Genomic DNA, 26,051 nt, shown 5'->3' with positions numbered 1-26,051 from the left:
GATTTGTTTGTGTCTTATTAAATATCAGGATCATGTACCTGCTCGTGTTACTTTCTTTGTATTGGCTACTAATACTATTATAAACAAATCTGTCATCTTACATAGCAATTTTTCAGGACTCCACTCTCAGCCTTGCCTTCATCCTGTTTTTCCTACTGTTGTATTCCATTCATGCTTATGTCCTCATCCAGTGCAATGTATATTGTGGTCATCTATATGCGATTTTTAATAAGCACCTGAAATCTTTTTTGGAACAAGGTAAAATTATAAATAAAATAACAACAGGTAAGTGTGCTTAAAGTTGAGTTTCATCTTGGACATCTTTATTTCTAATGCCAGACACACTTGTGATGAAAATCAACGCAACAGATGCAGATGAGCCCAATACCCTGAATTCTAAAATTTCCTATAGAATTGTATCTCTGGAGCCTGCTTATCCTCCAGTGTTCTACCTAAATAAAGATACAGGAGAGATTTATACGACCAGTGTTACCTTGGACAGAGAGGTAAATTAATATCTTATGTAGCCCATCTTTAAACACCCTTTCCTTTCCAGTTTCTCCTCTCTTTTTCTTTTCCAATTTTCTTATTTTGTTCTATATTCCTTATCCATAGGATAACTCTTGGAATTACTCTCTTTTAGGGATGTGCTGTCCAATATGGGCCATTAACCATATGTGACTATTGCATGCTTAAAATGTGACTGGCCCAAATTGTAATGTGCCACATGCATATTGAGTTTGTAATAATATATCCACCAGATTTGAAAAACTTAGTATTAAAAAAATGCAAAATATGACCTTTTTTGTGATCATTGCATGTTAAAATAATGTGTGGATATCATGGATTAAATAAAATATACTTGTTTAAAATTATCACATTTCTTTTTAAAATGTGGCTACTAGAAGATTTAAAATTACATAAGGACAGCACCATTCTAGGACCTATCCTATCAGAATACTCTTTACTAAAGATCGCTAAAACAGCATTTCTCAGTTTGCAGTTCTCTAGTGAAACATTAGGAGTCTCCTCCACTGCTCTACACAAGAGGCAGTGAGGGAAGGGGTGAAAACAGGAATCCCAGTTAGAAAATAAAAGTATTTGTAATGGAGAGAATTACTCTAAATCCCAAATTAAAGGAAAATTTGAGTAGGTTTTCTAGGAAGGCATTTTTTGAACATTTCACTTTATTATTTCTAACTCAAAGGGAATTTATTTATTTTTTTTTTTTTTGAGACAGAGTCTCACTCTGTCGCCCAGGCTGGAATGCAGGGGCATGATCTTGGCTCACTGCAACCTCCACCTCCGGGGTTCAAAAAATTCTCTACCTCAGCCTCCTAAGTATCTAGGATTACAAGGCGCATGCCACCACGCCTAGCTAATTTTTGTATTTTTCATAGAGACGGGGTTTCACCATCATGGCCAGGCTGGTCTTGAACTCCTCACCTCATGATCCACCCTCCTCAGCCTCCCAAAGTGCTGGGATTACAGGCGTGAGCCACTGTGCCCAGCCTCAAAGGGAAATTTTTAAATAAAAAGGGGTGATAGAAGATTTTTTCAATGCTATATACATAAAGGTTTTAACAGTATACAAGAGTAAAGTGGTATTGATCCTGAAGTACACTCTTTGTCATCAAATAGAAATCATCCAGGTGCACTATGTTCAGTATTTCTTAGAAAAAATGATTGAATTCTGCCCAAATTGGAAGGATTGTGCCCAACATGCTTAATGGGATGTTTACAAAATTAAAGAATATGATTACACCAAAATTCTACTCTACACCTTTTCACATAGAATTAGAATGGAAAGGTGCTACTTTGCATCAGTAGTGTGACATTTAACAAACTGCTGTTTCTAAAGGATAGAAACTTTCTCCAATAATAATGGCTGTTAACTTACTGGGCATTTACCCTCTACCAGGTGCTGTTCTGAGCCTTTTTATGGATTAACCCATTTAATCCACATAGAAACCCTATGAGGCATATTCACTTGTTACCCTGTCTTACTCAGAAAGAACCCAAAGGTCCAAGGGATTAAGTGCATGCCCAACACAGCCAGTAAGTGACGAGGCCAGAATTGGAAACCAGGCAGCTGACTCCAGGGTCCCGGTGTCCTGTGCGCTGAGTGTTTCTGCCCTACGCAGGACCCCAAGCACTGACACTACCTGCCCTCCTTAAGCCCCAGCCACGCTGAACAGAACCATAGTAAGGGGACCTCATGAAAGAGAAGAAGCGACGTCTCAGAAGCTGTTCTCTAGGACACATACTATAAGAACCAAGTCTTGGCCAGGCACAATGGCTCACACCTGTGATCCCAGCACTTTGGGAGACCAAGGCAGGAGGATCACGAGGTCAGAAGTTTGAGTCCAGCCTGACCAACGTGGGAAACCCAATCTCTACGAAAAATATAAAAATTAGCTGGGCGTGATGGTGCGCACGTATAATCCCAGCTACTCAGGAGGCTGAGGCATGAGAATTACTTGAACCCAGTAGACAGAGGTTGCAGTGAGCTGAGATCGAGCCACTGCACTCCAGCCTGGGCAACAGAGCCAGACTCTGCCTCAAAAAATAAATAAATAAATAAATAGAATCAAATTTCTGGGGAATTCTGGACAAAGTTCATTCAATTTTGTCTTCACTAGCTAAGTTTATTTAGGAGCTGGTTTTCCTAGCTGAGGATGAAGTGCAGGGCAGAACAACCCAATTCCAACAGTTCCACCTCACTCTCAGCAGAGAATAAACTACATTTTGAACAATGGCTCCTTTGTGCACACTATCTCCTCATAAAACCAATGACATATTTAAGAATTTGACTACCTACAACTCCTGAGACTTTTCTGTTCTTCTACAAAAGCTCTGACTGCAAGTAAACAGTATCTTCACACAAATAATAACAGATCGTAAACCCGATTTGTAAATAAAATATACTGCGGTCCCATGATAAACTGGACTAAAACCAGAAAGCCAGATTTGAGAGTGACTCTTTTTACCCCAGCTGGACATTTTTCATTGCTCTGCAGGAACACAGCAGCTACACCTTGACGGTGGAAGCAAGAGATGGCAATGGAGAAGTCACAGACAAACCTGTGAAACAAGCTCAAGTTCAGATTCGTATTTTGGATGTCAATGATAATATACCTGTAGTGGAAAATAAAATGGTAACTATTATTCTTACAGTAACTCTACCTATTCATATTTTAGTCCTAAGTAAAAATATTTCACTTATATTTGTATTTCATTGAAATAAAAATCATGTGTTCGTGTTTTGCAGCTTGAAGGGATAGTTGAAGAAAATCAAGTCAATGTAGAAGTTATACGCATAAAAGTGTTTGATGCAGATGAAATAGGTTCTGATAATTGGTTAGCAAATTTTACATTTGCATCAGGAAATGAAGGAGGTTATTTCCACATAGAAACAGATGCTCAAACTAATGAAGGAATTGTGACCCTTATTAAGGTAAGAACTAAGTATTCAAAACTGGCATGGGCCAAGTTGGTGCTGGAGAGGAATCTAATATATTTGAGCCCTGAACATTTACAAGTGCTTTACATGCTCAATTAACTAGCACTACAGTTGTTTGAGAAAGGGGCCATCCCTATTTGCCCAAGTTCTGCAGTTAGGAAATGGTCACACTATGGTTCAAATTCAGATCAGGGGACTCTAATCCTAGCCAGACAGCATGGTACTAGCATCATTACTGCTCAGCACATTTCCAGACTTTGTTGAACCTCATGCCTGGCAATCACACTCTCATATTATGACCTCGTGCCTCTATTGAGTGTCCCCTCAATTACTACCTCTTATTTTATCTACTTAACAGTAAAGCCAGGCCCATACTTTGAGAAGCCAAGGCAGGCAGATCGCTTGAGTCCAGGAGTTCAAGACCAGCCTGGGCAACATGGAAAATCCCCACTTCTACCAAAAAAAAAAAATATATATATATACAAAAATTAGCTGGGTGTGGTGGCACATGCCTGTAGTCCCAACTACTCAGGAGGCTTATTAAGTGGCAGGATAGCTTGACCCCAGGAGGCGGAGGCTGCAGTGAGCCATGATCACACCGCTGCACTCCAGCCTGAGCAACAGAATGAGACCCTGTCTCAAAACAAACAAACAAAAAAAAACGAAGACTGAAACAAAACCAGTAAATCCAGACCTCACTAATAACATCTAAAAGTAAAAGCTATGATAACTTAATAGTTAAGTATTCCTAAGAATCACCTCATAAAACTATATGCCAAAAATGCGGGTTCCTAGTCTCATCTTCAAAAAGTTTCACTGGGCAGGTCTCAGGAACTTGTCTTTTTAACAAAAATCCACTTGTGATTCTAATATAAGTCATTTGAGGCCCACATTTAGAAATATACTAAGTTCTTGTGCTTAATTGAATCAGTGAAGGAAAAACTGAACTAAATAGGGATATTAAGCAGTTATATCATACACTCGTAACTCTCACGGAACTTTTTAAACAAAAATTACAGGATGGATTTGTATGTAACAAAATTGGTAAGGAATAATATCAATGTATTTTAAGTGTCTTATGTTAGAATTGCCTTAGGAGGTTTTAAAATAAAATGCAAAGCTATAGCTTTCAAAATACTATTTCATTAAATCACACGCAGGCAAAAATTGATTCCAGAAGTTTCAAAATTCTTAAAAAACATGATATATAGCAGACTGGGTAAAACTCTGACAGTGGAAAGAGGAATAATATAGATATAAATGTACAACAGAATACAGAAGAATTAACTTGAAGTTTCATGATAATAATTATGAGCACCATTTATTGAGAGCTAGCATATGCATTTCAGCTACCTTTTTCAAAGCAGAGGAAAATTGAATAATATTCCTTCATGTTTAAAGGGAAGACGTCTTGTGATTATTGAAGAAATGGATCATGTCATTCAAGGCAAAATCAGTTTATCTGCTTGTGTAGAAATATAATTTTTAGTCATCAGTTACAGGTACAGCCATGCCAGATACCTGAGATAGGAAAGCCAATTAATTGCACACATAAGGAGAAACAGTCAGATATTAATGAATGACAGAGGTGCTAGCATAGAATTGTCGTGTGTCACATAAGAACAGTAAGTGACAGACTACATACATGACAATGGCCCCGTAAAATTATAATGGAGCTGAAAAATACACAGAGTAAGGTTGTAAAGAAAGAAAATATTTTTCTATAGCTGTGCAGTGTGTTTGTGTTTTAGGCTAAGAATCATTACAAACGAGTCAAAAAGTTTAAAAATATTAATAAGTTATGTAAAGAAATTACAGTAAGCTAAGGCAAATTTATTATTAGGGAAAGAAATTTTTTTTTAATTTAGTGTAGCCTAGGTGCAGAATTACAGTCTACAGTAGTGTACAGTAATGTGCTGGGCCTTCGTATCCGTTCCCCACTCACGCACTCAGAGTAACTTTTAGTCTTGCAAGCACCACTTGTGGTGAGTGCCTATACAGCTGTACCATTTTTTAAATCTTTACTATCATATTTTTACTATACCTGTTCTAAGTTTAAGCATGTTTAAATATACAAATACTTTCTATTGTGTTACAATTACCTACAATATTCAGGACAGTAAGATGTGATACAGGTTTGTAGCACAGGAGCAATAGGCTCTACCTTCTAGTGTAGGTGTGTAGTAGGCTTTACCATCGAGGTCTGTGTAAGCACTCTGTGATGTTTGCACCTCAACAAAATTGCCTGACAATGCATTTCTCATTTCTCAAATCGTTAAGTGATGCATGACTCTATTTTTAGTGTACCATGATAGCACAAAAAAGGTGATATAGTTACTTCTATCAAGAGGGATGTGGATTCAAAAAATAGTAAAATGAGTATTACAATGAAAGCAACCGAGTGAAAAAATTACAAAGTCACCGTCTCAATTACATAATGAATTGCTTCCAAATTATAAGGGCAGTAATCAGATTCCACTGAAAGGAATTTAGACAAAAAAGATATACAAGTAGCAAATACCCACATGAAAAGGTGCCCAACATCATTAGTCAAAAGGGAAAATCAAATTAAAACTATAAGAGATACCACTATACCTTCTAGCATGCCAGAAATCGCTGTCTTAGTCTGTTTGGGCTGCTATAACAAAATGCCATAATGTGGGTAGCCTATTAGCAACAGAAATTTATTTCTCACAGTTCTGGAGGCTGGAAAGCCCAAGATCAAAGCAGATTGAGTATCTGGGCGGGTCCCACTTTCTGGCTCACACACAGCGCCTTCTTGTATCGTCATGTAGTGTAACATCCAACAAGCTCCACCAGGTATCCCAAAATCCCCACTTTTAATATCATCACTTTGAGAGTCAAGATTTCAGCATATGAATTTTAGGGGGACACAAACATTCAGACAATAGCAATCAAAAAGATTGACAACACCATTGTTTTTCTATATATTGGCAAAAATATAGAGAAACTGGATTGCTGGTGGAATTGTAAAATGATACAGGCAATTTGGCACTTTCTTTTACAAGTTACACAGGAGTAGTTACTCTATGATCCAGTGATTTGATTCCTAGGTTTCCACCCAAGAGAAATAAAAACATGTCTGTACAAAGACGTGTCTGCAAATGTTCATAGCAGCACTATTCATAATAATAAAAAAAAAAACTAATAGCAGTCCAAATGTCCATCAGCTGGATAAATAGAATGTGGTATATTCACCTGATGGAATACTAATGAGCAATAAAAAGGAATGAAGTACTGATACAAGTTACAACATGGATGAACCTCAAAAACATTATGCTATGAGCAGGGAATGGTGGTTCACACCTGTAATCCCAGCACTTTGGGAGGCCAAGGTGGGTGGATCAGCTGACCTCAGGAGTTTGAGACCAGCGTGGGCAACATGGTAAAACCCTATCTCTACTAAAAATATAAAAATTAGCCAGGTGGGGTGGTACTTGCCTGTAATTCTAGCTGCTTGGGAGGCTGAAGCAGGAGAATTGCTTGAACCTGGGATGCGGAGGTTGCTGTGAGCCAACATCAATCACATCACTGCATCCCAGCCTGGGAGACAGAGCAAGACTCCATCAAAAAAAAAAAAAAAAAAAAAAAAAAAAAAAAAAAATTTGTTCATTATGCTATGTATAAGGAGCCAGACACAAAATACATATCGTATAATTCCATTTACTTGAAATTTTTAGAAAAGGCAAAACAATGGGAATAGAAAGCAGATTGGGATTGCTTGGAGTGGGGAGTGTGAGTGGGGACTGACTACAAACACACGTAAAGGAGCTTTTGGGGGTGATGGGAGTGTTCTAAAACTGGACCATAGTGATGATTGTATTTTTTGTAGAGGTGGGAACTCCCTCTGTTGCCCAGGCTGGTCTCAAACTTCTGGGCTCAAGTGATCCACCTGCCTTGGCTTCCCAAAGTGCTGGGATTACAGGCATGAGTCACCATGCCTGAACAAAATGTGTCTATTTTTACAATGATTTCAACATTTAGAAAAATAAATTAGTAACACTTCCTAAATATTTGTGAATATCCAGATTGACAGAGAATTTTTATTTTCTTGGTGTCAATATAAGAGTTGGACTATTCAGTGCTGCTCTATTTCTCATGTGTTGAATTATTATATCTAACATTAAAACCACACGTGTGTGTGTGTGTGTGTGTGTGTGTGTCTTCTGTTTTCTCTTTGAAAAGAATTCCCTTTGGTTTTCCCTTTTAGGAAGTAGATTATGAAGAAATGAAGAATCTTGACTTCAGTATTATTGTCACTAATAAAGCTGCTTTTCACAAGTCAATTAGGAGTAAATACAAGCCTACATCCATTCCCATCAAGGTCAAAGTGAAAAATGTGAAAGAAGGCATTCATTTTAAAAGCAACGTCATCACAATTTATGCTAGTGAGAGCATGGAAAGGTCAAGCAAAGGCCAAGTAATTGGAAAATTTCAAGCTTTTGATGAGGACACTGGACTACTAGCCCGTGCAAGGTAAGAGAGAGACACGTGTATTTCTTTCTTTTAAATTATTTTCAGTGCCTGTTTTCAAAAATCATAATGAAATATGAATAATTCATTCCTTCAAATCCAGCATTATAGTTCCCCCAAAGGTCTATAAATTAAATTTTCCAAAGATGTGTCTATACCTGAGAGATGAGGGGGAATTTTCACCAGAATCCACTTTCCTCAACCACCTGTGTGTGAGGAGGAAGCTGCTTTACTCACCTCTGAAACAGTCCTGGCTAGAGACAGCTGAAGGCAACAAAGGAAAAGTTCAAGAAAAAAACTTTTTAAAATCTGTCTTATTTCCTTAAAGATTATTAGCGGAGGGCAAGAACATAGCAGCTAACATCCACAAGATTTACTTTACACAAGTTAGGTAATGCATTTTAATATAGGGAAGCCAGCTCTACTTATGCATAAATCTTGAGGATGAATCTTCATTTAAACCTACATATTTCAGAGATTAATGTGCTTTTTACACTGTGTTTGTCTTGACCATAGTGACCTTTACTCAGAATACATTTACTGAGAACCTACAAGATGCTCACTGTATTGGAAGAGGCTGCTTGTGTCCACTCTGTAGTGGCACCTTATTGTGTGATACTTTTAAATTTTCAAAGTAAATTTACATCTTAAATCTCAGTGCCATGCTGTGGAAAGATCATTCTCTACAGAGCTGTCATTTATGGAATTATGGAATTCAGCAACTAGAGTTACTGAATCATACATTAAATTCATACTGCAGTGGAATTTAAAGAATCCCCACCTGATATCCTAGACACAACTTTGGTGACCTCCTACTCAGTGCCAGAGCTGCCTGGTTACTTGAGTGTCCTTACACACCTATGTCCCTGTCTTAGTCCATTTGAGCTGCCATAGCAAAAATACATTAGACTGAGTCATTTATAAACAACAGATTTGTTACTCACAGTTCTGAAGGCTGGGAAGTCCATTAAGGCACCAGCCAACAGATTTGGTGTCTGCTGAGTCTCGCTGTCTGCTTCCAAGATGGTACCATCTTGCTGCATCCTCACATGGCCAAAGGAGCAAGAAAACTCATTAGAGTCTCTTTTTGTTTTTTTGATTTTTTAAATTATACTTTAAGTTCTGGGATACATGTGAAGAACATGCAGATTTGTTACATAGGTATATACATGCCATAGTGGTTTGCTGCACCCATCAGCCCATCATCTGCATTAGGTATTTCGCCCAATGCTATCTCTTCCCTAGCCCTCCAGCCCCCTATAGGCCCCAGTGTGTGATGTTCCCCTCCCTGTGTCAGTGTGTTCTCGTTCAGCTCCCACTTGTGAGTGAGAACATGCGGTGTTTGCTTTTCTTTTCCTGTGTTAGTTTGCTGAGAATGATGGTTTCCAGCTTCATCCATGTTCCTGCAAAAGACACGAACTCATCCTTTTTCACAGCTGCATAGTATTCCACAGTGTATATGCACCACATCTTCTTTATCCAGTCTATCATTGATGGACATTTGGGTTGGTTCCCTGTCTTCACTATTGCGAACAGTGCCGCAATAAACATACGTGTGCATGTGTTTTTATAGCAGAATGATTTATAATCCTTTGGGTATATACCTAGTAATGGGATTGCTGGGTCAAACGGTATTTCTAGTTCTAGATCCTTGAGGAATCGCCACATTATCTCCCACAATGGTTGAACTACTTCGCACTATCACCAGCAATGTAAAAGCATTCCTATTTCTCCACATCCTCTCCAGCATCTGTTGTCTCCTGGCTTTTTAATGATCACCATTCTAACTGGCATGAGATGGTATCTCAATGTGGTTTTGATTTGCATTTCTCTAATGACCAGTGATAAAGAGCTTTTTTTCGTATGTTTGTTGGCTGCATAGATGTCTTCTTTTGAGAAGTGTCTGTTCATATCCTTCACCCACTTTTTGATGGAGTGTCTTTTTTAAGAGCACTAATTCCATTCATAAGGGTGTAACCCTCATGACTTAATCGCTTACCAAAGGTCCCTCTTAATATTATCACATTGGGTGTTAGGCTCCAACATAAGAATTTCAGAGGGTTACAAACATTAAAACCGTAGCAGTCCCTGTGTGCCAGTACTTCATGAAACATTGTATTTAAGTGCGTTGCCAAGTGTAGCAAGAATGAAAATGTGGAAGAAACTCTTCAACAACCCTTTTCCTTTTAGTGAATCTCCTTTTAATTCAATTCCTTAAATAATGTTTTTTTCCCCCCCAAAACAATGTTAGCAAACAGCTTCCACTGTGTTTTCTGCAATGCCTTGGTGACATTCTTTGGCCCGCCCTGCTTCTCTTGAGTTATATGGTCTAGTTTTAATTTTCTCAGCCCTATATCTCACAAGACTGTATGCCCTAACTGAATTCCCAAAATTGAGGATGAATTTTCTATATGATCATTTCTCATTGCTGTCTACAGAGAAGCTTATATGTTCAAACTAATTATATACTGATAATATGTGGCCACCTATTGAAGCTTCTGTTTCCCACCAAATTATTTACTTTTGGCTGCTGTTTTTTTTCCAGGAGCTGTGAATATATCAAAAGGTTATGTGTTCTGCCTGGAAGAATAATGAACCATGCCTCTTTTATTTCTTAGTGTTTTATTGTATTCTTTAGCACACAATTACAGAATTTTAGAAAGAAAAGATCTTAAAGACCAGTTTGAACCTATTATTTTACAGATAAGGAATAGACGCACAGCCAAGTTAAATGATTTTCCAAATGTTCCCCCAACTAATTAGTGGCTGTTATTTTGAAACATTAATAAGTGACTGAGAATGGTAGGCTCATGCCTGGAATCTCAGCACTCAAGAATCCAAGGCAGAAGGATCACTTGAGGCCAAGAGTTCGAGACCAACCTGGACAATACAACAAGACCTTGTGTCTCTACAAAAATATATATATATATATATTTTTTTTTTAATTAGCCAGGCGTGATGGCACATGCTTGTAGTCCCTGCTACTGGGGAGGCTGAGGCAGGGGAATTGCTTAAGCTGAGGAGTTCAAGGTTCTGGTGAGTTGCAATCACACCATTGCACTCCAGCCTCTTTGTCATAATTTACTGTTTTATTGATTATTCATATGTATCACCTGTTTATTGATCTTTGACATAGCATGTAAGCAGCTATGCTACTTGAATGATGTATAGTTTTGTTTTTTTGGGGGGTTTTGTTTGCTTTTTTGAGACAGAGTCTTGCTCTGTTACCCAGGCTGGAATGCAGCGGCGCAATCTCAGCTCACTGCAACCTCCGCCTCCCAGGTTCCAGCAATTCTCCTGCTTCAGCCTCCCAAGTAGCCGTGATTACAGGTGCCGACCACCATGCCCAGATAATTTTTGTATTTTTAGTAGAGATAGGGTTTCATCATGTTGGTCAGGCTTGTCTTAAACTCCTGACCTCAAGTGATCCACCCTCCTCAGCCTCCCAAAGTGCTGGGATTACAGGTGTGAGCCACCATGCCAAGCCCCTGTGATCATTTATTTTTAAAGCTGATGTTTGTAAATGTTGCTAGCACCCCCAATAAACAATAGAACATAAGATTGCTCTTCTCTACCAGTCCTAATTGTGTGACTAAGTTATTCCCCAAAAGTTTAACCCAAATTTAAGGGAGACTAAATGGAATGCCATAGGACAGACTGCAGAGCAACTTAAAAACTTAGGTTAGTGGGCCCAGGAGAATAACCCTTAGTTTTATGTCTTGCGTATGTTACAAGAATAAGGAAGGTCCAATTTAAGTGTAGCATGCAGGAAAGAGAGGGGCTTTTAGGATGGTTTTATGAAATTAAAAATATTCAAAACAAATGCCTGTAATAAGAACATATTTAATGAGAAGAAAAGTAAGCCTGAAAGAGCTGTAGATGTTAGAGATTGCCAATTCATGCAGAATTCAAAATTAATTTTATGTTTGTTTTATGACAGATATGTAAAATTGGAAGATAGAGATAATTGGATTTCTCTGGATTCTGTAACATCTGAAATTAAACTTGCAAAAATTCCCGATTTTGAATCTAGATATGTCCAAAATGGCACATACACTATAAAAATTTTGGCTATATCAGAAGGTAAGTTATTAATAGATGTTTTTCTTGGTTATATATATTTAGATTTTTATTTTCCAACATCAGAAACCTTTGTTTTGATCATATATAAAAATCTAGTCTCAGCCAAGCAAGCACAGTGACTTGTATCTATAATCCCAGCTACTCAGGCATCTGAGGTGGTAGGATCTCTTGGGCCCAGGAGTTTGAGACCAGCCTGGACAATACAGCAAGGCACCATCTTAAATTTAAAAAAGGAGGGGTAGGTAAAATTTAAAAATAGATGTTTAAAAAAAAATTTTAATAAGATGAAAAAAGCACCTAAATTCTCCAGTAGATAAACCTGATTTCTACTTGGTAAGTGGGTGGAAGATATGACTTGGTCCAAGTTTGAAACGTATCTAGGTTAGAAAATGTCCTAAGTGGTTAGTACCTTCTCCACTCGAAATTGGCAGGGGAATTCAAACTATGTCTGTTGTCATCAATAGGAACAGAATGTACATATTTTTCTCTCTTATTTTTAAGATGATCTTAGAAAAACCATCACTGGCACCATCCGTATCGCCGTTGAAGACACCAACGACAACTGTCCCACACTGACAGAACCCACGCAGACAGTCTGTAACGGCGCGCAGTATGTGAACGTCACTGCAGAGGACCTGGATGGATATCCAAACAGTGGCCCTTTCAGGTTCTCTGTCATTGACAAACCACCTGGAATGGCAGAAAAATGGAAAATAGTACGCCAAGAAAGTAAGCTAAATCACTGGACTACCCTGAAATCCAAATATTAAGCATGCTAGATATCTAAAATATTTGTAAGTTGTATTTCTTCTCATAAATTATGTTTCCAGTATAGTTTTTTAAAGGAGTTTTGAAATAAGGTCCTGAACCTATAGGCTTATAGTATCTTTCATATGCTTATAGAGAGAAGAAAAATAATGTAAAATGTCTTAAAGGTAACTGGTATTCTCTAAATAGCTCTTGAAGTAGTTTTGTCTGGTGAGGTGAGGAGTACCAAGCCTTTCTCAGTACCACAATCGTAGTAGGTGTCTTCTAAAACTCTTGAAGTGTAGTAACAATAATTCCATTTGAAGCAGCATTTATTGAACACTTGCTATGTGTCAGGTAAATCTGCTAGCTCATCCTATATATTACCATATTTAATCCTTACTTCTAACATTATTCCCTGATTAAAGCTGAGGATACCTTAATTTCACTGGAGGTAAGTAAAGCTCAAAGCTAGAACATGATAGAAAGAAACAACATGACATCGGGGTTGTCTGATTCCCCCTACTTCTCCATGCCAGTGGACATGTCCGTATGTCCATATCCAGGACATCGAGGCACTTGGACCATATGAAGTGTTGATATGAGTTTTCAGATGTCCTTCAGGGTGGTTTTGAATGCAGAAAAGTCTGTCCAGAAAACTATTTTGTTTTAAACAATTAGGGTTCATTTCAGAAAAATTTCAAAGACAATGATCAGGTTTTTTTTTTTTTAATCTACAGCTTTATTAAGTCTAGCAAATGTTTGAAATCATTTTAAGAGGCTTTGAATAATGTTTAGTCCAATTAACAAATTAAACACCATCAATATTTTAAACTGTATTTACAGATTTAATACATTTTGTTTCCTTTCTTACGTATTTCAATGATCTGAATTAACAAAGCCTCCCTATGATCCTTATACTCTAAAATTCTAATAAATTTAACTTATAAGTATATCAAGTTATGTATTAGAGAGTATTATCAATAATAAGTTGAAGTCGGGTGTGGTGGTCCACGTCCGTAATCCCAGCACTTTGGGATGCTGAAGCAGGTGGATCACTTGATGTCAGGAGTTCAAGACCAGCCTGGCCAACATGATGAAACCCCATCTCTACTAAAAATACAAAAGTTTAAAATTAGCTAGCATGGTGAGGGGTGCCTGTAATCACTTGAACCTAGGAGGCAGAGGTTGCAGTGAGCCAAGATGGCACCACTGCATTCCAGCCTGGGCAACAGAATGAGACTCCATCTCAGAAAGTAGTAATAATGTTTAAGAGTGTTAATGTTCTTTGATCTTAGAAGCTGTATGCTGAAGAATGTCATGCTGCTATCTCTAACTTACCTTGAAATAGTTTAAAAACTTTAAAAAATAAAAAGAAAGAGAAAAAGTGAGTATATAGAGGGCAAGAAAGTATTGTTGCAAAAATGTGAACAATTAGCGAAGGGTTTGTTAATATTCACTAAAATATTCTTTCAACTTTTCTGTAGGTTTGAATTTTTTTCTATTTTGGATATATATAGTGTTGAGAACAAAAAAAAGAAGGGACTAGAGAAAACAAGATCAGCCCATTGTTGAAAATGATTAAAGCTGAGGATGGATAGTGGGGGTTATGCTCTTCTATTACTATGTTTGAAAAATTGCCTTAATAAAATTTTTTTTGTTAAGAAATGGTAAAATAGGCCAGGCACAGTGGCTCACACCTGTAATCCCAATGCTTTGGGAGGCCGAGGTGGGCAGATCACCTGAGGTCAGGAGTTCGAGAGCAGCCTGACCAATATGGAGACACCCCATCTCTACTAAAAATACAAAAATTAGCCCAGTGTGATGGCACATGCCTGTAATCCCAGCTACTCGGGAGGCTGAGGCAGGAGAATCACTTGAACCTGGGAAGCGGAGTTTGCGGTGAGCCGAGATCACGCCATTGCACTCCAGCCTGGGCAACGAGAGCGAAACTTTGTCTAAAACCAACCAACAAACAAAAAAGAAATGGTAAAATAAAGGTCATTGAGTAGAAATGTTATTTAACTCACCACTTGTTTGTCACTGTATTCCCAGTATATAGAACAGTTCCTAGCATCTCCTAGACCTACATACATTGGTTACAATTAATCATGATGAAAGTAAGGCATCCAAGTCTGACCCTTTGCTATTTAAACTGCATGTTCAGGGCCTATGGACAAATTTTAAGGAGCACACTTCAATGAGAAGTGAAGGAAGAGGAAAGTATCTGATTGGAGCTAAATATAATCAGCAATGACGGAACATTTCTGGAATTTAATGTTGTCTCATCCTTGGTAATCATTCCTTTTTATTTCCTTCTGCCTCCCAACCTTGTAGGTACCAGTGTGCTGCTGCAGCAAAGCGAGAAAAAGCTTGGGAGAAGTGAAATTCAGTTCCTGATTTCAGACAATCAGGGTTTCAGTTGCCCTGAAAAGCAGATCCTTACACTCACGGTTTGTGAGTGTCTGCATGGCAGTGGCTGTGTGGGAGCGCACCGTGACTCCTATGTGGGCCTGGGACCTGCAGCAATTGCGCTCATGATTTTGGCCTTTCTGCTTCTGCTGTGTAAGTCTTTACAAGCCACTCTGTAGTGCTTTTAGGAATTTGAGTGCACTACTAGAGATGTGTTACTATGGTAGTCATTGATTTCTTCACAGTTATTCTTCAACCACACTAGAATGCTTTGAGGGTGAACAGGGAAACAACTTATGATTGACAGATCACCAAAGCATAATATAGGACTCTTCAGAATTTTGTTTTATAAATGTATATCATTTTCTGATTTCAGTAACTTAGGAACTACTTTTTGGCATAAACTTCGCAGTTATTCCCATTTCAGTGAGCTCTGTGAGGGCAGCATGCTGTCTGTTCTCTTCACTGCTGTATTCCCAGTGCCTGGAACACAGCCTTGCATATAGTAAGCATTAGAAAAGATTTGTTGCATGACTTGGAGTTATGGATACAAGGTTTTTTGCAAACCCAGCTTATTCCAGTCGATCCTGCTTTGTATTTCAGAGCTCCACCTCCCTGAAATCCCCCACTTGGCTTGTTTCTTCACCAGCACCAAAAGTAGGCAGACCCTCTGAGCACATCCTGTGATTCCTGACCCCAAGATGTTCTCAGCCAGTCCTGCTTGCCCTACCCAACCTCCAAAGACCTCAGGTTTCCTTTTATAAAAGGACAAGGGACTGCATCCTGGGGTCATATGAAATACCACTCTACCTGACCACTGAGCATGGGCAGAGGGCCACCTCCAAGGCAGCTGACGCTGGTGCAGTGACAGAGGAAGGGCCTGTTAGACAAGGAGTCCCCAACCCCCAGGCCACAGACCAACACCAGATCATGTCCTGTTAGGAACCAGGACACACAGCAGGAGGTGAGCGGTGGATGAGTGAGTGAAGCTTCATCTGTATTTACAGCTGCTCCCCATTGCTTGTGTTACCACTTGAGCTCTGCTCCCTGTCAGATCAGTGGTGGCATTCAATTCTTACAGGAGCCCAAACTCTACTGGGAACTACACATGCAAGGGATCTAGGTTGCATGCTCCTTATGAGAATCTAATGCCTGATTCTGTCACTGTCTCCCATTACCCGGAGATGGGACCATCTAGTTGCAGGAAAATAAGGTCAGGGCTCCCACCAATTCTACATTATGATGATTTGTATAATTATTTCATTATATATTACAATGTAATAATAATAGAAATAAAGTGTACAATAAATGTAATGCACTTGAATCATCCCAAAACCACCCCACCATACCCCCAACCTCCCTGTGGAAAAGCTGTCTTTCATGAAACCAGTCCCTGGTGCGAAAATGGCTGGGGACTGCTGTGTTAGAGCCATTGGTAGATGTTCAGTTGAATGCACAGCACTCAACAGTTTGCCATGTACTTTTATGCAATTATCTCCATGTTACAGATACATATACAGATACATAATGGTAAATGACTTGTCTCAGCTTACCAAGTGTGTAGGTAGGTACTGAAGCAGGGACTGTATCTTTTGCTCATGGATTCCTTGCACTGCTTTCTCATCTCAGATTCCCTGGAGCCTAATGTACTTGGCACATAATGGACACTTGCTGAATGTTTGTTAAAATTGTTGAATTGCCACTGGCTGATTTCAATCTTCTTCTTAGTCATAGTAGCTATAGTTGATGTGCTGTTGACTGTTTTACATAAAAACGAAATCTAGGCACTAGTCAGTTCATCATTGGAAGCTGCCAAGCTGGAGTGGCAGATGGGCGTGCAGATGTGTTTAATTCTTTGCTGCATTGATCAAGGGGTCAACCTTGGTCTTTGCTTTCTCCTAGGGGTGAAATAAAATCTAAGGAGAGAGCTCTGAAATTGTTACACATTTCACTTTATTATTTCTAATCACTATTATTATTAGCACATATATTTTGGGGACAGTGATTTTTTTTTTTAATTGGACCATGGTTTTAAAAAATTTAATCTTTAAGCTGGTTTGGATGATTTGGATTCCATCTGACATAGTCTTGGTGTTCCACTCAGCATCCACAGACAGCCTCTTTTTGATGAACAAGGCCTAGAATCTGTACGACTCCCTCATTCTGCCTTCGAGCTTTGGAGTAACTCACCCCAAACAGCTTGGTACGGTTGGATCAGGGTTAACAAAAGAAAAATAGGGCTGCAGATAAGTGAAGACAACTCCAGGAAGGGCATGCAAATTCTGATTTAGAAATTGTCAGGATTAACCTTATCTGTGTTCCATTTTGTGTCTGTACAGTGGTACCACTTTTACTGCTGATGTGCCATTGCGGAAAGGGTGCCAAAGGCTTTACCCCCATACCTGGCACCATAGAGATGCTGCATCCTTGGAATAATGAAGGAGCGCCACCTGAAGACAAGGTCAGTGGATCAGATGTCAATATGACTGGTCTTCTTTTTGGGTTTTAAAGGCGCTAGGGAAGTGTTTCTTACATTTTTGGTAGAGTGAGTAAAGTGATCACTATGGATTTCACTCACATGCCTTTGTTAAGCAAAGGGTTCAAATGAAAGCATATTTTGTGTTTGTTGCTGGGGCAGAATTGAGATGGTTTTACTCTGTTGTGACACTTCCCATGCTGTAGAGAATGTAGAGCAAGGTTCAGGAAGAGCAAGTGTGTGTAGGGATCTAAGTCTTTTGTCCCAGCATTAAATGGGCAGTTTTCACAACCAGGAACTGCTTCATTTCCATTCCCCTCAATGCACAGGGTTTGCAGAGGTAACCCACAACCCCCATGACAGTTGTAAAATGTTGCAAAGCCCACTTTCCTAATGACTTCATAGCCATATCCCTTTGTCTGTTGCATCTTCACCCTGTACCGCTCATCACCATCTGTTATGAGCATCATTTCTAATAGGATAGAATTTAGCATCAAGTGGCAGAGAACTCAGAATAATAGTGGCTTAAATGTAAAATGGGCAGTCCAAAGTCAACATATTGATGATTCCTCCGCAGTGTGGTCCCTGGCCCCCTCTTCCTTGTTTTTCCTCCATGGTTGAGTTCCATTCCCACACTGTCCTCATGTGTCAGTGCTAGCTACGTAGCTGCCGTCCCCACATTCTAACCAGCAAATGGGAGAAAAGTGAAGAATGCTCTTTAAGCACACTTCCCAGAACTCGCGTACATTTCTGCTTAATTCACATTGACCACAGCTTAGTCAGGTGGCTATACCTAGTGGTATCAGAGGCTTGGAAATACTCTTTATTTTGTGTGGCCATGGATCCAGTTAAAAACAAAATTAAAAATTCTATAACTATAGAAGAAGGTATCAAACTGCAGAGGAAGGTTGGAATGCCATTGGTGCACATAGAGTAAAGGAGCTGAGACTCTATGTGACTGTTTGGGCCTTGTTTCCTCTTTGGGTTATATCCAGCTATAAAACAAGAAGAAAGAAAATCTTCATAAGACTTATATAAGTTATTCAACCCAAAAGGTTTTTTCTAATTGGCCTCTGTGGAAATAGCTTATATCTTCCTATGCCTACTTGGCTCAGATCCTTCTACCAAGGATGAAGGAGTCCCCCTCCATCTTCCTGACTCAGTTCTCAGCTGTGTTTCCTCTCACAGGTGGTGCCATCATTTCTGCCGGTGGATCAAAGGGACGGTCTAGCAGGAAGAAATGGAGTAGGAGGTATGGCCAAGGAAGCTGCCGTGAAAGAAAGTAGCTCTGGTTCCTTTGCCAAAGAGCAGCGTGAGATGTCTGAGCTGGATGGAAGGTGGGAAGAACACAGAAGCCTGCTTTCTGTTAGAGCTACCCAGGCTACAGGGACCACAGGGGCTATCATAAGCAAGGAAACCATGAAGAACACAAGAGCCACAGGGGCTTCCAGAGACGTGGCTGGAGCTCAGACAGCTGCTGTTGCACTGAATGAAGAATTCTTAAGAAATTATTTCACTGATGTAAGGATTGGTTTTATGTATTGGGGTGGGGGGACATTTATATGTGAATGCAATATTATTAGGGTAATCATTGCCTTGGATCCAAATGAGACTTTGGGGTTTTTTTCTTTCTCCAGGGAATTCTTATAGGCAATAAGGAAAGAGAAATGGGGCCCACTAAATCAGTTGGTGTTAGCTAAGTTATGCTGCAGTAACAAGTGAGCCCACAATCTTAGTTCTCACATAGGCATGTTTCTCACTTACAGTTGTGTTTTTGCCAGTCAGCTCAGCTCTGCTCTGCTTCATGATGTCTTCATTCCAAGATGCTCTGAGAGAGCAGATCAGACCTGGGAAGCTGCCGTCCTTGTGGCCCAGAGAAAAGAGCAAGGCAGAACCAGGCAATGGCTCTTAAAGCCTCCAGCTTTATACACTCACATTTCATTGACCAAAACAAGTTACATGACCAAGACAGATGCCAGTGGGTCAGAAAGTTCTATCCCTGAAGTAGCAGACTTGGTAGGGATGAGTCCTGCAGGAGAGACAGAGAATATATAACCCAAAAAATACAATCTATTAAGTCCATTTAAATTTTACCTTCTGCATGAGAGTACTTGGCTTTGCTATTCTGAGAGTCTACCAAAAAATGATGAGAAAAGTTGCAGGAAGATGATTAGATGCAGTAAGGAAGCTCATGCTAGAATTAGGAATTAGAAGCAGGACTGAAAATAAAAATATGATGTAGAGGTCAGGCACAGTGGCTCATGCCTATGATTCCAGCACCACGGGAGGCCAAGGCAGGCTGATCACTTGAGCCCAGAAGTTCAAGCCCAGTTTGGGTAATATGGTGAAACCCTCACTCTCCAAAAACACAAAAAATTAGCCGGGCATCCTGGCACACACCTATAGTCACAGCTACTCAGGAGGCTGAGGCAGGAGGATCACTTGAGCCTGGGAAGCCAAGGATGCTGTGAGCTGTGATCATACCACTGCACTCCAGCCTAGGCAACAGAAACTCTGTCTAAAAATAATAATAATAATAACATTGAGATAACTATACTTCAGAACAAGGATTATTACCAGGAATAATGAGGGATAGTTCATAATGAAAAATGGGCCAATTCATCAGGAGGTCCGAAACTCCTAAATATATCAGAACCTAATAATAAATTATTAAAACTTAAAGCAAAAACAGAACTGATAGAGAAGCAGACAAATTCATAATTATAGTTAGAGAGTTCAACATGTTCTATTAGTAAATGAAAGAACAAGTAGACAGAATCAGTAAGCATATAGAAAACTTAGTATTATCAACCAAATGGATCTCGTTGACATTGACAGAACACTCTATGCAACAGAAGCAGAATACACATGCTTTTTGATACAGACTATATTCTAGAACATAAAATAATTGTAAATAACTTTAAAGAATTGCAGTTATACAATGTACTTCGATGACAAAAATAAAATAAAACCAGAGATCAGTAACAAAGTAATATATAAAATATACTCAAATATTTATAAATACACATGACTGCAAATTAAATTACACTTTATGAAAATTTGTGGGGCACTACTGAAGTGGTGCTTAAAGGGAAATTGTAGCAAAAATGGTTATATTAGAAGATGGGTCTCATATCAGTGACCTAAGCTTCTACCCTCAAAAGTTGGAAGAGCAAATTAAACTCAAAACAAGCAGAAATAAGGTAATAATGAATTTTAGAGCAGAAATCAATGAAATACTTAGCAAAAAGTAATAGAAGAAAAAAAAAAAAAACATTGAAACCACAAAGCGATTATTTAAAAAGGTCAATAAAATTGATAAACCTTTTACCAGACTAGGATATTAAAAGAATAAACACAAACTATGGATATCAGAAATGAAATAAAAAACATTACTACAGATCCTACAGACATAGTCAGAATAATTTAAAAAAAAAGCAGGACTGGGTGGTTTTCTTGAGAACAAGGCCTTGTGCTCCCATGAGAATGGGCAGAGTTGGAATATACAGCATCTGAAGGGCCCTAGAGAGTAGTAAGGGGAGGGGCTTCCACTGAGGAAAGCAAGTTGCTTCTGTCCCCTGTCTTCTAAATTTGCAAATTATTAGTGTGCTTTCCCACTTTCTGCTCCTTTCCACCCTCCCTTCTTTCATACCATCCTTCACCCACCTCCAAGTATAGCTTAATGGGGATGTGGTTGGTGTCAAGGAAAACCACATCTTGGCCTTTCCTGTCTCACTGCTAAGCTCAATTCTAGCGTCCTATTTGTTTTATTTTGATAGGTTTTCCCTCTCCACTCGAATCCTGCTCCAGTCATTTTTGGTTATGTATGTATGTACTAACTTTTGATTTAGAAGTAATTTCAAAGTTATTAGAAAATTTGCAAGAATGGTAGAAATTCTGAACCCAATTATTAACATTTTGCCACATTTGCTATTTGCTTTTCCATTCTCTCTCTGTCTCACTGACACACATTCACACTCATTCTCTTACATCACTGTAGTACAGTTAACAAATGTAGAACTTTACCATTGACACAGTCCACATTTCAGTGTAGCCAACTATCACACTTTTATAGCAATTTTGTTTTTTCAGAGTCTTGCATTCCATTAAGTTGTCCTGACACTTTAGTCTTCTTTAAACTGAAACAGTCCTCTCTGCCTTTCTGTTTTTTCCCTGATATTAATATTTTTTAAGAATACAGGCTAGTTGTGTCACAGGATCTCTCTCAATTTGTGTTTCCCTGATAGATCTTTGTAATCCACTTCACATTAGTGCCTTTTCAACAGGAATATCGTCTTGTTTTTAAATGAATTTGTATTGCTAATATTTGTTTTGTGTTTGTTTCATTTTGTTTTCATTTTAGAAAGCGGCCTCTTACACTGAGGAAGATGAAAATCACATAGCCAAAGATTGCCTTCTGGTTTATTCTCAGGAAGAAACTGAATCTCTGAATGCTTCTATTGGCTGTTGCAGTTTTATTGAAGGAGAGCTAGATGACCACTTCTTAGATGACTTGGGACTTAAATTCAAGACGCTAGCTGAAGTTTGCCTGGGTCAAAAAATAGATATGGAAATTGAGCAGAGGCAAAAACCTGCCACAGAAGCAGGTATGAACACAGCTTCACGTTCACTCTATGAGCAAACTATGGTTAATTCAGAGAATACCTCCTCTGGCAGTAGCTTCCCGGTTCCAAAATCTTTGCAAGAAACAAATGCAGAGAAAGTAACTCAGGGAATAGTCACTGAAAGATCCGTGTCTTCTAGGCAGGCTCAAAAGGTAGCTACACCTCTTCCTGACCCAGTGGCTTCTGGTAATATGATGGCAACAGAAGCTTCCTATGCCACAGGTTCCACTATGCCACCAAGCACTGTGAACCTGGGTCCTAGACAGCCACAGAGCCTTATTGTGACAGAGAGGGTATATGCTCCAGCTTCTACTTTGGTAGATCAGCCTTATGCTAATGAAGGTACAGTTGTGGTTACTGAAAGAGTAATACAGCCTCATGGGGGTGGATTGAATCCTCTGGAAGGCACCCAGCATCTGCAAGATGCACATTATGTCATGGTGAGGGAAAGAGAGAGCTTCCTTGCCCCCAGCTCAGGTGTGCAGCCGACTCTGGCCATGCCTAATTTAGCAGTGGGACAGAATGTGACAGTGACAGAAAGAGTTCTAGCACCTGCTTCCACTCTGCAATCCAGTTATCTGATTCCCACTGAAAACTCTATGAGGGTTAGGAACACCATGGTGTCTGGAGCTGGAGTCCCTGGCCCCCTGCCAGATTTTGGTTTAAAGGAATCTGGTCACTCTAATTCTACCATAACCACATCTTCCACCAGAGTCACCAAACATAGCACTGTACAGCATTCTTACTCCTAAACAGCAGTCAGCCGCAAACTGACCCAGAGTTTAATTAGCAGTGACTAATTTCATGTTTCCAGTATACCTGATTTTTCATGAGCTTACAGACACAGATACACATACACATTGAGCCTTAGATTTTTCTTAGTCGCTGAGATACAAAAGACCACACTGCCTCTGCTTCCAGGAGTGTATTTTAGAAATGCTCCATGATTTACTGAGGACATAGAGATGATGCTGCTTCTTAGGTGCCTTTAGTGAGCTATGCAGGGAATCCTGACAAAGCAAGATACAGTCAATCTGGCTTCTGAGAACTTACCAAATTAACAGAGTGTACAGTTCATCCTCCGTCCAGTAAAGCAACCCAGGAAACTGATTGGGTCTCTTTGCCTACCATATTAACATTTAACATTGATGTTCCGTATTCTGTACTTTATTGCATGTAGCAGATTTTCAACACCTCATTGATCCAAAGATATATGCACAGTCTGGGCACCAGTTTTGGTTTTCCTTAAGACTTGAACCCTTTTCATCTGTGTGTGATTCATTAAATTTTAGAACACTGATGATAAGAATACACATTGTTATGTTTCTGTGTACATGACTCTGTGTGTGTGTGTGCACATACATACTGTATAGTCTTAAAAATAGCATTATACCTCTTGTCTCAACTGCCATGAAAATGTTGAATACTCCAAATTCAGTTGAATAATCCAAAGCAAAATTTTTAAATATAAAATAATTTTACTTTTTATAGTAATCGTATACATTTAAAAAACAACCTCAGGATAGATTATCTTCTAAACAGCTGCAATTTAGTGCAGCTGCATTAACCAGCCATGTTTTCTAGTTGTGGTAGGAACCATTCACTGCTGTGTATCCTCAGTGCCTAACATGGGTGCCAAATAACTGTAGAATTACACTGAATTGTACAAACCATTCTTTTTTGTTTACAATTGCCAAAAATCTCAAAAGGTCCTATATTTCTGTAATTCTGTCTTTGAAATTATGATTTTATTTTGATCTCTCAGTTGTTGACTGGCCGGGTGTGACTTAGTACGTAAGTACTCAATATTATATTATAAAAACCTCAGATAATTGACTTGATTTTGCACAACATCCTTGCCTTTCTTTTCTACAAGTTAATTTTTTTACAAATTATGTGGGCTGCCTCGCTCCTAAATAGGTGATTATTGCTCCTAGAAATAATAATATTTCAATATATATGTGCATTATCCGTAATAATTTATATAAATATTTCCCGCAACGCAATAATTTTCATAATTTTCAAAGACTAATTTCTGGACTGAAGATATTTTGCTAGGGAAGTGACTTTAAAATTTTGCAGACTTTAAAAAAATTGTTGAATGGTGTTATGCAAAGTATTTATACAGTGTGCTCCCACTAACTGTGCATAGATCAGGGCACATATTTTTAGAGATCTACGTCTATAGCTTAAATGGAAGTTACGCTTCCATGATCTAGAATTGTTTACTCTCTTTCTAGTAATTGTTGTTTCTTTTATTAGTATTATTGTAGACTTACTAACAGTTTGATTTTGCCAGATATGCAACAGGAATATCACTAGTATGTGAAAATGTAAATATCACCCACAGACTCAAAACAAACAAAAGTTGGTCTTAAGCTTCCTCCTTGAACAGCCTCAGAAACCTAACCTGCCCTTTGTAGCATAATCACGTTTTCTAAATGATTTTCTTTGTTCCTGAAAAAGTGATTTGTATTAGTTTTACATTTGTTTTTTGGGGAGAGATTATATGTGTATGTGTGTCATAAAATATTTAAATAAAAAAACTACCTTTAGAGTGACCCTTTCCCTATGTGTTTTTATTTCTCTATTATATTTTACAAGGAATAAAGCTCAGTTGTTAGGGAGAGTGCCCTAAAGGCAGGTATTTCTTGGACTTTGGTATTTAATTATATCTGCTTGAAATAAAAAAAGTTATCAACTATCTAAAATTCAAATTTATCTGGGTACTTGGCATTTTCGTTTGCCAACTCTGGCAACCTTGTTCCTAAGGAATTAAAGATTGCATTCTGCCCAGAGTAACACTGGAGAAATCTGTTGGGTTTGGCCGGAGGCTAGTGTATCTAACCCAAAGGGAATCAATCTACCAATGTTTGAGAGGCTTAATTGCTTGTCATAGTTTATAAGGGAAAAGATCAGAGTTGCTGCTGTCAGAGAAGAAAAAAAATCTTTTTCTTCTAGTCCCCGGCCGGGGCTCTGTAACAAACAGATTAATAAGAGAAAAACAGACATTAGTCTATTAACATGTGTCTCATGCATGCTTTGGAGTAACTGGGATGAGTAGCTTAAAGGGGTGGTTAGAACTTGGGTGTAAAATGTTAAAAGAAGAGCTTTAAACAAATTAAATCTAACAGCTTAATTAGGCAAAGAATGATTCACAAAATTGGGCTGCCCTGGAAGTAGAAACGTTCAGAGAACTCCGTTCTGCAAGGTGGGCAGGCAGTATTTATAGACAGAAAATGGAAGTGAGGTCGGGAAGCCGCTTGATTGGTTACAGCTGAGCCTTTGCCTTATTCGGAGGTGGGCTGATCAGTTGGCAGCCAGTGACTGGCTGAACTCAGTTGCTGTGACTGATTGACACTCAGCTATGTGTTACAAAAGTACACTCCTAAGTTAGGCTGTCAGTTCATTTATGTACCAGGCTAGGTTGCAGTTTGTCATGTGGGGACTCGAGGTATGGAGGCAGCCTCAAGCCAAAATTTAGTTTAATTTAGCAATATACCAACTTGGTCTAAAACAAAGGAAAAGGGATTGGGGGCTTTTGGGCAGTGGAAACGAATGGAAGGTGACCAGGAAAAGTCTGGTAAGCTTGGGTAAGATTTGTTATACAGATTTAAGTCAATGTCCTTGTCATTTATCATCATCCCTGTGTCTGGTACAGAGGGAGACAACCTTATAAATGGACATTTCCTTTATAAATGTAAATTCCTTAACAAACAATAAACTTACCTTCTGTCTTCAGAGCTTTTCC

General features: G+C 38.9%; 1 protein-coding gene across 1 annotated transcript in view; it reads left to right on the top strand.

The window, feature by feature from the left end:
- The window catches only part of DSG2 (desmoglein 2), a 48,705-nt gene extending 23,706 nt beyond the window's left edge, over positions 1 to 24,999 (top strand). Inside the window, exons 6-15 of the mRNA XM_017497990.2 lie at positions 340 to 506; positions 3,021 to 3,158; positions 3,272 to 3,457; positions 7,695 to 7,960; positions 11,898 to 12,040; positions 12,542 to 12,769; positions 15,125 to 15,352; positions 17,539 to 17,660; positions 18,864 to 19,196; positions 22,039 to 24,999. Coding sequence (XP_017353479.1) covers positions 340 to 506; positions 3,021 to 3,158; positions 3,272 to 3,457; positions 7,695 to 7,960; positions 11,898 to 12,040; positions 12,542 to 12,769; positions 15,125 to 15,352; positions 17,539 to 17,660; positions 18,864 to 19,196; positions 22,039 to 23,052 — 2,825 coding nt within the window. The 3' untranslated portion in view covers positions 23,053 to 24,999. The remainder of the gene's footprint in view (positions 1 to 339; positions 507 to 3,020; positions 3,159 to 3,271; positions 3,458 to 7,694; positions 7,961 to 11,897; positions 12,041 to 12,541; positions 12,770 to 15,124; positions 15,353 to 17,538; positions 17,661 to 18,863; positions 19,197 to 22,038) is intronic.
- Positions 25,000 to 26,051: the final 1,052 nt, after the last annotated feature.

The sequence above is a fragment of the Cebus imitator genome, unplaced genomic scaffold, assembly GCF_001604975.1.
Source record: "Cebus imitator isolate Cc_AM_T3 unplaced genomic scaffold, Cebus_imitator-1.0 Scaffold12, whole genome shotgun sequence".
In the NCBI taxonomy this organism is placed as follows: Eukaryota; Metazoa; Chordata; class Mammalia; order Primates; family Cebidae; genus Cebus; species Cebus imitator.
The sequence above is the reverse complement of the archived record's forward strand: the minus strand, read 5'-3'. Positions and strand labels throughout refer to the sequence as shown.